Source organism: Thamnophis sirtalis, unplaced genomic scaffold (assembly GCF_051295495.1).
Source record: "Thamnophis sirtalis isolate CommonGarterSnake01/CBP01778 unplaced genomic scaffold, rThaSir2_p1.2 scaffold_4, whole genome shotgun sequence".
Lineage (NCBI taxonomy): Eukaryota > Metazoa > Chordata > Lepidosauria > Squamata > Natricidae > Thamnophis > Thamnophis sirtalis.
The window spans coordinates 43,042,430-43,054,128 of NW_028261384.1; the positions used below are offsets into that span (position 1 = coordinate 43,042,430).

The 11,699-nt window shown below is 41.6% G+C and overlaps 1 protein-coding gene across 1 annotated transcript; it reads right to left on the minus strand.

Annotated features, from left to right (window-relative positions):
* Positions 1 to 6,573: 6,573 nt before the first annotated feature.
* On the minus strand, positions 6,574 to 10,788 carry TRIL (TLR4 interactor with leucine rich repeats). Its single transcript, XM_014068766.2, has one exon. The coding sequence runs from the start codon at positions 10,536 to 10,538 to the stop codon at positions 8,253 to 8,255; it is 2,286 nt and encodes a 761-aa protein (XP_013924241.2). The 5' UTR covers positions 10,539 to 10,788; the 3' UTR covers positions 6,574 to 8,252.
* Positions 10,789 to 11,699: the final 911 nt, after the last annotated feature.

The following is an 11,699-nucleotide window of genomic DNA, read 5'->3' on the forward strand; positions in this document are numbered from 1 at the left end:
GACTAATTACTTTGCTTGATCATGTAAGGTGCTTAAAAACAAACTGGGAAAATATTTTATTGGGATTGGTTGGTTTTATAAATGATAACCTGAATTCCCACTAAGATGTATTTTCTAATCTAACTGCTTGAAACAAAAGATTGTTTCATGCACTATATAAACTGTTATATGTAACATGTTTCAATAATAATAACAATAACAACAACAACAACAACAACCCCCTCTGAGGAGCTTTACCTTGTCATGGTGGAGGGGCTTACACACTCTAATGATCTTAAGGGCTATGCTGAACAGGTGCAATATATCAGACAGGTCTAAGGTGAAGGGCCAGACAAAATATGCTCCACAACCCCTTCAAATATGGTGAATACAAAAAAAAATTAAATTTATGCCAACAGAACCATCACCCAGATTAACAAGGATTCTAATGATGATGATGATGATGATGATGATGATGATGATGATGATAATGATACTGATAATACACCAAAACAGACAGAAAGCATAGGTTCTTTCCTCTGATAACAATCCAATTTATATTGTAAGGTTCCTGATCTTATTCCCACGAAACACCTGCGAGACAGGTATGGTCCTAAAGTTATCCAGTGAAATCCATGTTTGAGAGGAAATTTGAATTTCTCCATCCTACTAATTAGTGATATGATAACACATAACAAGACAGCTTTGTAGACCTCAAGTTAGTAGAATAGTCCTCCTGAGACACTTATGACAATTTGAGTGTGAGATCCACTTATCTATATTTCCCATGTAGAAAAATTTCCTACATGTCTTTTTGCTTCATTTACTTTTCCAAAATATGAAAAAAAACTGAGCAAAAAGGGATTAAGAAAATCCCTTTTTCTTGAAAATGTGTGACAACAAGAAATCCTGCCACTTCCTCTCTATGAATATCTTAGATATCTTATCCACTGTTTGTTTGCATGTTCGTGTGATGGTTGAAACAGTTATGTCCCCTCCCAATTTCTGGCCCTGAGCTTTTCTAATCCTTGTTGTTTTCAAACCCAGCAGATGTCAGAATAAGGGCAGGAAACATCACTACATGGCTCATCGGACTGCCTTCATCGGTGAAGGCAGTCAGGAAATCTTGTTTCCTGCCCTTACTTTGTTATCTTCCGCATAGGAAGGAACCAAACAGCAGCAAGAAGCATGAATGAAATTTCTCTTTCCAGTTTGTGCATGTACAAGTACATATGTGGGCACACACACAGAGACACACATACACAGCAGAGATCCATATACACATTGAAGAGATCATTTTAGTGCATTTCCACTTATAATAGTTTTTGTTTGTCAATTTGCACTACAGTAATGAAATTGCTTTATGCAAAATATAAACATAAGCAAATAGAGCTATTAATTTCAAAGAAATACTCTTAATGGTAACATGAATTAATTCCTCTCCAGGCAGTCTAAGTACACATTTTAATTTTTGATGCAGCAGAAGAGTGAATATAAAAGACTTTGAGGTTACTATTTCACATTAATCATCCTTATTATGAAATGCTTGTATTCTGTATTCTAGCTATGTCTCTTAAAAAAGTACAATAATTTCCAGGCCAAGATTTCCATTATTAATTGTGCTATGGTGAATATATTCAGTCTTTACTAAATCTGTAACATTTTACACTTCTGGAAACCTTGGGGATTATTGACATATGCAAACAGTTATCACTTTTCTTTTGAAAAAGGTGTTATGAATAAAATAAGATTTTATATTGTCCATCCATCCTAAGTCTGCTACTCTATAGATATGATGATTAGGGATTGTGAATGTTGAAATCCAATACACATGGAAGAGCATCAGATTTGATAGGGTCATACTTATCTATACTGGATGTTTAAACTTTAGCATTAGATAACCAAGCTATTGTGCTGGAAGGTACACCTGGAGGATCCACGAGGAAAAGTTTTTGAAAAAAAGCTTTTCCAGAAAGTGGGTTAGATTAAGATACTATACAGTCCCAAGGAAGGGGAAGTGATTCTGGGTTAGCCACATTTCCATTGATGTATCTAGCAAGATATAATTTCCATTGATGTATCTAGCAAGATATAAAGTATAGATTTAGTCTGGCAAAATTCTGTCCATTAGGATTAATAAAATAAAGGATTGATCTTGATCGGAATGCAGTAGTTTCGACCTCCTGAATATTGCTTCACAGAAGTACAGTTAAATTTAAAGCTGAACAGATAGTACTCACTTATTTACTATAGTTGGAAATGCTAAGCAATGCAGTGAGTTATCATATGCCTATTATGGACTTATGATTTCACTTCCATTGTGGTTCTTGAGCAAATAATTGAGATATCACACAATCAAGATATGATTTTACTGCCAGTTTTCCATTAACTCTGGTTGTTGGAAATGAGACATGAAGTGCAGAAATGACAATCACATGACCATATGACACTGCCATGAACATAAATGGGACAACTGGCAAAGTTATTTTGTCACTGTTGTTGTAATTTTGAACAGTTGCTAAACAGGAGAGTTGTTAAATGAGGACTGCCAATATTTCCCAAGGTTTGGTTATAATGAAGGGCTAGAATTTTGTACGCAGCATTGCACAACATCTTAGGGTCACAACTATGTTCACAGGAGGGAGACAAGAACACTGATCATATTTGTTAAAAGATACAATTTGTTAAGTTGACATTCCTTCTACTTGCCTCTCATTACTGATGGCTGGACTATTTTGGTAGTAGTAGTAATATAATAATAATTTATCAACGTATATGTTCCCCAATTCTCTATAATTATGGGAGAATCATAATAATCAGATAAATAAATTATGAAATAATTAATAAAATGTAACAACATTCCACCCCCCAAAGTTAAACAATTGCACATACGATGAGGTGAAGGGTATTACTTTTCTTATATCAAGAACTAGTATGAAGGATCAAGGCAAGGATAGCTTTATTGTCAGACTCCATTACAAAATATTATTCATACAGTGGCAGAGAGATTAGATTAGAGGAAAAATGTATAAAGTGGGGGCCTAGTGTTTATAGAGTTCGCATTCGTATATGAAAGGTGTCTGGAGCTAAGATATTCTCCTGCAAGACTCCTGGAGCTTGAAACTAACAAACATTATTCACATAGGATTTACAAATCCTGTTGTATTAACATCAGACAATCTAATTAACACAAAAGCCAAGTTTATATTTACTAGGGTGTATAAGATGGGTGCATCTTATATACTGAATACAGCATCTTTTTGCCTCCTGAAACTCCATCCCCTTCACTAAAATGGCCATGCATTGCCTTTAGGGGGCTTATAGAGTGCTCCTGGGCGGCTGAGAAAGCCAATTTTTGCCCTCCACCCAGCCCCCAGGAGCACTCTAACAAACTTCCTAAAGGGTATGCATGGCAAAAAACGGGCCATTTTTGGGAGATCTGCAGAGTGCAAAAAAAAAATGTTTTTATTTGCCTCTTCAAAATCTTGGTGTGTCTTATATCCCGAAAAATACAGTAGTTTGTTTTAGAATTTCAAAATCCAAAAATGGGAATTGTGTTCAAAACAAAGTCTTAACAGCTACTCAGAATATCTCTGAGTTTAAATGTGTTTTAGCATCAATTACAGTTTTTCTATATTCCCAGTTTTTCTACATTCCAGTTTTTAATGCTGTTTAATATCAGCAATCTGATTTTGAAGCTAGGGGACCTTATTTAACAACTGGAAATCTGAAATTTCAATTAGGAGTGACTACATTCCAAATGTAGACAGTAATCTCAAGTCTAGTTCCTGCTCACTTCTTCCCTGGTGGGTCTGAATATTATCAGAACAAATCTATAAATCCCCACACTGAAACTAAAATGTTGCCTAGATCAGGGGTCTCCAACCTTGGCAACTTTAACACTTGTGGATTTCAATAAATAATTGATAATGATAATAATGTATACAATGTGTAGTGTTCTGACAAGTAATAATTGGATATGAATATTGAATGGTGCCCATGAAAGGAAGATTAGAAATCCTTTTGGATTGTATACAAAGGTTAATAAAAAAAAGAATTAAGTTAGATACAGCTAAGTTTTGATTATTAGGGGGGAAATGTGATGATACAGGATATAGTCAAATAAAGGAGGGATAATGATGATAACCTATATATATGTGTATGGGTACAATATAAGGAAACTGGATGAAAATTGCAAACAGTGATTTGGAAAGGATTAGAAAAGTTTGTTATTAAATATTGTGGATGTTTACCTAGAATAGGACATAAGGATTCAGTGTTATTGGAGGATTTCAGAAATATTAAATGAAATGCCAGTATATAGTTATGTACTAAATCTTGGTATATTTTATGATGAAGGACGTTTAAACAATTATAGTCAAATAAAAATGGAGTTATAAGGGTAACATGTATAAATATCTGAGTTAAAATACTTGAGCTAATTTGAATTATGCTTGATGACTGTGGAAGAGATGCACAAAAGCCTTTTGTAACCAACTGATACATTTTCTACAGTACGTAAAGAAGGAATATTTTATGTGTTGTGTTTGTTTTGAAAACAAAAAATAAAATTTATATTTAAAAATGGTTTTAAATATTCAATGATGGACTGCTTGAAATGGTTTTTTTTTTTTTGGCTTGGACTCAATTTAGTGGCATACAAACTTGATTAATAAACATAATTTATCTTGGCTTGAAACAATATTACACACTGCAAGACATAAACTTCATTAAAAAAATGCAACACTCAGCTCCTTGTGCTTCTTCAAATTAAGATTTAAATCAGAAATACACTTGAAAATGAGTTACTACTGAATATCTATTTTATTTCCATTTTAAATTGAACTCTAATATTTGGAGTTAGCATATCATATAGGCATTCATGGGTGGGTTTATACAGCACATGTGATGTCATGACTAAAGATGCATGAATCTGGTGAGTCCTGTACTCCATACAACAGATTAACAGAGGTAGAAGAGATCTTGGAGGTCTTCTAATCCAACCCCCTGCTCAGGCATGAAACCTTATATCCGTGATGTTAAACCTATGGCACACATGCCACAGGTGGCACATGGAGCCATTTCTTAGGGCACGCAAGACCTTTCCTGTCAGCTCTTGCGCCCATGCGTGCACTGGCCAGCTGATTTCTGTCTTCATTTTCAGCCATTTTTCATCCTTTTGAGCAACGCACAAACCGGAAGTTCAGGACTTCCGGGTTGGCTGTTGGGCCATTTTTCACCCTCTGGAGACTTCAGAAGGCTTCCCTGAAGCCTCTGGAGGGTGAAAAGTGGTCCAACGCACAAACCGAAGGACTTCTGGGTTGTCGATAGAGCCATTTTCTGTCCTCTGGAGGTTCATGGGCGGGCACATAGAATTATGGGTGTGGGCATACACATGCACAACCCCCCGCGCTCCCCCCCCCCAGTTTTGGCACACGATGGCAAAAAGGTTAGCCATCTCTGCCTTATACTATTTCCGACCAATAGTTGTACAATCTCCTCTCCTCTTAAAAACTTCCAGTGTTAGAGCATCCATAACTTCTGGAGGCAAGTTGTTTCACTGATTAATTGTTCTAACAATCAGGAAATTTCACCTTAGTTCTAGATTGATTCTCTCCTTGATTAATTTCAATCCAGTGGTGGGTTCCGCCTCCCATTGCAACCAATACGCTGCAACAGGGCTGGGCATCCACCACGTGTATGTGCACAGCACACGCATGCATACCCACCTCCCACGACACTCCAGCTGCTCGGCAGAGAGTCACGTAGGCGCCATATGCCCCGTGCATGTGCGGAAATGCCCCAGTCGGCTCAAATAGAGGTAAGGGGAGCAGGCAGGTGGATTGGCCCTCTGGCACACCGTACCGGAATGGTACCTGGTGGTCCCAGTAGGCACCAGTACATCCATAGGGCATACCAGTTATATCCCACAACTGTTTCCATCCATTGCTTCTTGTCCTGCCCTCAGGTGCTTTGGAGAATAACTTGTGACAGCCCCTGAGCTATTGGAACACTGCTATCATGTCACTCCTAGTCTTTTTCATTAAACTAGACATACTCAATTCCAGCAACCTCTTTTTATATGTTTTGGCCTCCAATCCCTAATTATCTTGTTGCTCTTCTCAGTACTCTTTCTGGAGTCTCAACATCATGGCAACCAAAACTGGATGCAGTATTCCAAGTATGGTTCTACCAAGGCATTATAGACAGGGTGGGATTTCTACCATGAAAATCACAATGTGTGCTTCTCTATACTTTCCTTCCCTTGCAGCCCATGCATTTATCAAAAAATAAATTTATTAGGCTGGTAACCTCTGCTGAATGGGGCTGAGGCACAGAGGAAGAAGAGGGAATTCCCTCCAAATGGGACAGAAGTATCTTCTATAAGGAAATTCTTCCAATTCCTGCAACAACCTTCCAGAAACCTAGCAGGGCTTAGTGGCTCATTGTGTAATATCAGGGAGGATAGTGTTGCTGCACAACTATCATAGGACAGCAACATAATCTACTTCCCCCAATTTTTCTGAAAGCTCCTATATCTCTATCCAAAATCATTTATGAATAACAAGACTAAAAAAATAATAGGCAAAACTGTAGAAGTATCAAAAAGTATTTATTCAAGACTACTGTAAAAAATAATTCTAAACAAATTATAACAAATTGGATTAGGATTCTTCTCCCTAGCAGTGTTGACATCTGAATTTTGCAAAATCAACATTCTTTCATTCCTTCATTTTTCCTTTTCTTCATCTTTTTATTTATTTATTTTATTTATTTTAACGTGTTATATAAACATACACTAAAACTTCTTACATTTGTTTAATAAAAGAAAGACCTGGTCAGTATAAAAAAGCACCATTCTTAGCTCACAAGTTAAACATGTTTTCAAAGCCCTTCTAGAAAAAAATATTTTTAATCAAAAACTATAATTTGGAAGAGCCAATTAGAATTAAAAATCAGTGTCTAATAGCATAATTCAAGAATATTCCCTGCATCAAAGTAGTAATTCGGGTTCACATTTTTTGACAAGCAAGAAGCAAATCCAGCTCATCCTAAATACATAGGCTAGGTAAGAATGACATCAGCTGAGGAAATACTATTGATGCTAACTGCCATCTACCAGAAGTTGAATTGTACTTTGAGTTATACCCAGGGGAATCTCAGCTGTCCATCAAGAGAGTGACACTTAACAGCCTCTTCTCTGAGTAGAGTTTTATTTAGAAGCAATAATAATTATACTGATTCCTCTCCTGTTGTTCTCAGTGTTTGCAAAGCGTAGTCAGAACTAGCATGTAAAAGGCTCCAACCATTAGGCTCCACATTTATAGGACTTTCTGTATGTGAAGAAATATATCTCTACTGTCTGGGATCTATTAAGTAGAAAATACTTTTTTGCACCATTCAATTACTAATGCTATTATATCTTGACTCCATAAATGCAGATAACTATGAAATGACACCAAATCTCTGTATTTCTTCACTGTCAATTTACAGTTGTACAGATTTTTGCAGATCTATATATTGGCAAATTTTGTGGCTTGATCAGTTTTAAACAAATGGTTCAAAAGCTAGGATCTGATGTAACCTGAAATGGCCCCAAATTTGTACAACTTAAAACATTTGTATAAAACTTTCTTTACCTTTTTTTGTTTGATTCCAGTTATTTTAGCTCATTTCTTACCCAAGGATAATACTGAGTAGTTACAGAGTTATACCAACAAGTTAGGAATTGTTAGATTCTGTATCCATTTGGGAACTGATGATTAGACAACTAAAATTTGTTTTTCTGTTAGTATCTACTTAATTCACAAATAGAGATCAATGCCCACTTAGCCACAATTATGGCAATTTAAGGGTGTAATAGATTCCCATTCTAATTGGTTTTTTGAGAATCATAGACTCAAATCGTTTAAGTAAAAATGGCCAACAGTAAAGTCAGGAAAATCATTCTTGCTTTTTTTTTTTTTTTTTTAGTATATCTTACTCCAGGAGTTACCCATTTTTAATCAGCCATCTTTATATATACATATTTTTTGCAGACCTAAATATAGGATAGGAAAATCAGAAACATGGGGTAGTCTAGTTATTGCTGAACTATAATTCCCTGCACCCTTCACAATTTGCCATGCAAAACTACGGCTGCTGGGAGTTGTAATTCTGCAATATCTGGGGGCCATCTTTGCAGAAGCTGCATTACCATAGATTTCACTAAATCATAATGCCAGCAGCCACTCTATGATAGAATACTTGCAAATTAGCTTAGAGCCCCATCTCTAGTCTGAAAACCGTTGCAACAAATTATCTTCCCCACGTAGGACACTGCTGTTCCCTGCAGTGCTACTATCCATGAAGCGTTCACAAGGGAACTCAATGAGGTCAGCCTCACGCAAGGCACAAACAGCACTATGTGGTGTCCGGTGGGACTGGAACCCAGAAAAGTCAGTGGAAATGCCTGTCCCCATGGACCGGAGGGGCCGACGGGTAGAATACATCTGCCTAACATGGACTGGTGAGGCTGCCTTTCTCCGACGGCACCCCAGGACCTTCTTCCGCACCAGGCGGGAAGCCCAGGCTGCCAAAGCCAGGAAGAGTAGCAATGCATTGACTGCCAATAGCACAAGGGTGAGGAGCTGCTGGTCCAAGCTTTGTGTCCCCCCAGCCATTGCAGCAGCAGCTGCCCCCATGTCATCTTCAGGCAAAGTGACCAACCCTGCACAGTGGTCCCGTGGTGCCACTGGGCAGACCCGGCCCCCCATCACTCCCTCCACACAAACCAGATATGGGGTATCCGGGCGCAATTCTCGCAGAGTGGCTACCGGCTCGTTCCATTCAGGGATATAAACAAAGCGCTGGAACTTGATGGCAGTGCCAAAGCGATCAAAAAGGACTCGGAAGCGCACTGGCCCTAACAAGCGAGGGCTGCGATGTGGGCGGACCCCCCAGTGCACTGTCACTGCACTCTCAGTGACAGTATCCACTGTCAGGTTGTACAGAAACAATTTGTTAAAATCACATGGATCAGTGACCAGAGGAAGGGTACTAGACACCGAGGAGACCAAGTGGTGTTTTCCCGCTCGCCGAGGCCAGGCGGCAGCAAGTACAGAGGGAGACCTAGTACTGATAAGAAAGCTGGGCAACAGGGTGGTTGGAGCTGTCTCAACATTAAAACTTCCCTTTTCAGGTACCATCTTCTGGGACAACATTAGCAACCCAGTTGAAACAGAAGGTGGGGAGCTCTGTTTATCTAAATTAGAGTTACCATTGCCTCCTGGGCTTGCAGATGTTAACCCTTCCAAACAAGAGCCATTAGAAAGCGAGAAGAGTTGCACATCCTCTAAGTAATCAAGGTATTTCCCAGCCAGGGCAGGTGGCCGGTGACACTGGACAAACACAGTCAGGAGCCGGCCCTGGGAATGCCAGGATGCAAGCCACTGCTTCAGCCCCTGCAAGTGGCAGTCGCAGCTCCAGGGATTCCCATCCAATTCCAAGCGATACAAGGCTGGGTTGGAGGTGAAGAGCTCTCCAGACAGGGAGGCCAGGGCATTTCCCTGCAAACTGAGCTCTCTCAACTTATTTAGGGGACCAAAGGTGCCAGCAGGAAGAGTAGTGATGAGGTTGTTACTCAGATCCAGCACCTCCAAGCTTTGCAGAGGCTGAAATAAGGTGGCAGGCAGTTGGCCTAGCAGGTTCCCTTCCAAGTGCAACTCTTTCAAGGACTCCAGACCAGCAAAAGCCTCCACTGGCAACCATGTCAGTCGGTTTCCACTCAGTGACAACCTAGCCAAGTTGGAGAGGTGTTGGAAGAGTCCTTTCCCTAGCTGTTGCATGTCATTCCCAGAGAGCAGGAGGGTGCTAAGCAAGCGCAGAGACCTGAAGGTGTCTGGGTGGCGCAGCAAATTCTGCTGGTTGCCAGACAGGTCAAGGAAACGAAGCTTGCCAAGGCCAGCAAAGGCATTACGGCTTAGCCAACGGATCTGGTTGGCCTCCAGATGCAAATACAGCAGGTTGGTTAGTCCTGAAAAGGTGGCATCACTCAGCGAGGCCAGCAAGTTACCGTCGAGCCGCAGCTTGATCAGATTGCCTAGACCAGCAAAAGAAGCCGTGCTTAGATAAGTGATCTCGTTAGCGTTGAGGTAGAGGACTCGCAGTTTAGCCAGGGGGCGGAGTGTGCCCGGCGCCAAGGAAGCCAAGAGGTTGTTGCCCAAGTAAAGCTCCTCCAGACGCCCCAGGCGCTCGAAGGCTTTCGGATGGAGCGAACGGATTCGATTATACTGCAAATCTAGGCGCTGTAGCGCCACTAAGCGGTGAAAGTCCAAAGCCGAGACATTAGCAATGAAATTGCCGCCCAGGCTGTAGGTGAGGATGTCCTGTGGCTCGGCGGCCTTGGGCACCGACCGTAGTCCCCGATTGGTGCAGAGGATATGCTGCTGCTGCTGGCAGTCGCATGACTCCGGACAGATAGGCGCCACCGCCGGCGGAAGCAAAACTAAGAGAGAGCAGGCGACCAGCAGTTGCATCAGGAGGACTCTGAGCTGGAGCAGCAGCGGCGGCGGCTCCATCTCTCTAGGGCGAGCGGCGGGCTTCTTCCCCAGTTCCCTCGGCGTCTCTCCTGCATCCCCTCCTTGTAGGCGGCGGCTTCGGTCGGGGTCCGAACCCAGGTCCGAGTGCGGCGCTGACGGCTCCTTGCTCCAGACCCTGTCCGAGCGCTCCGTCGCCAACAGCTTCTGCAGCTTCCGACGCCGCGCCCTCGCGATGGGCTCTGGCTCCCCGCGACCCTCTCCTCTCTGCGTCTGAGCGGCTGCTCTCGAAGCCTGTAAGCCAGGCGGGGGTGGCGGCCAGGGACAGACAATCGGAACGGAAACTCGCACTTCCCACACTTCGCCCCCGGGGACTCGCTAGACCTGGAGATCGGGTGGAAGGAGGGGAGCGGGAGAAAGGCCAGATTCAACGGATTGGAAGGAGGCAGGAGGACCAGGGCGGCGCGGGGTTGGGGGGAGAAGAGGGAGGGGTAGCGAGTGGAGCGTAGCTAAAGAGCGCGATAGCCGTCTAGGCAAGGGAAGGGGAGAACGGCAGAGAAATAGAAGCCCCTGGCCCCAAGATTGAGCGCTCATAAATTTTAATATAGGGAGGAGTCGGAATGGCCAACGTACTGGGATTCCTCGTGGCCTTCCCCAACCCTAGTGTAGGTCGTGGTCGCCGCCTGTCTGTCTGTCCAAATTAATAGCCGCGGTTTAGAGCAGTTTAGAATTTGCCCTTGCACAAGAGGAAATCTGATTCCGATTGCCTGAGCGCCCAAAGTGGATGCTGCCTTCATGGACCTGCGACAGTTTTCCAAAACAGTCCCCTGTGCTAAAATGCGCTTGGTGTGTTTCCTGCTCCGCTACACCATTAAAGCATTCAAAACAAGCAGGATATAATCTCCGCAAACCTAATGATTTCCAAATGGCTGGAAATTATAGCTTCCTTGACTGTACTGACTTGGCGTTCTCAGAGAGATTCCTGAACTGGAGGGCTTTAGGTTCAGAAAATGTTAGACTAGAAAATGAGAGTTGCTTATGTCCACTTCACAAAATTGTGTTAAGATAAAAGGTTGTGCATTGTGTTCAAGAGAGTGGGGGTGGCTGTATCCAATATGTTTTCCAAAAATTTAGGGAGATGTTCTCTTCAAACAATTTAAATGGTAATCCCATGGCTGTGTTGAGGTTTTTTTCAGATTTTCG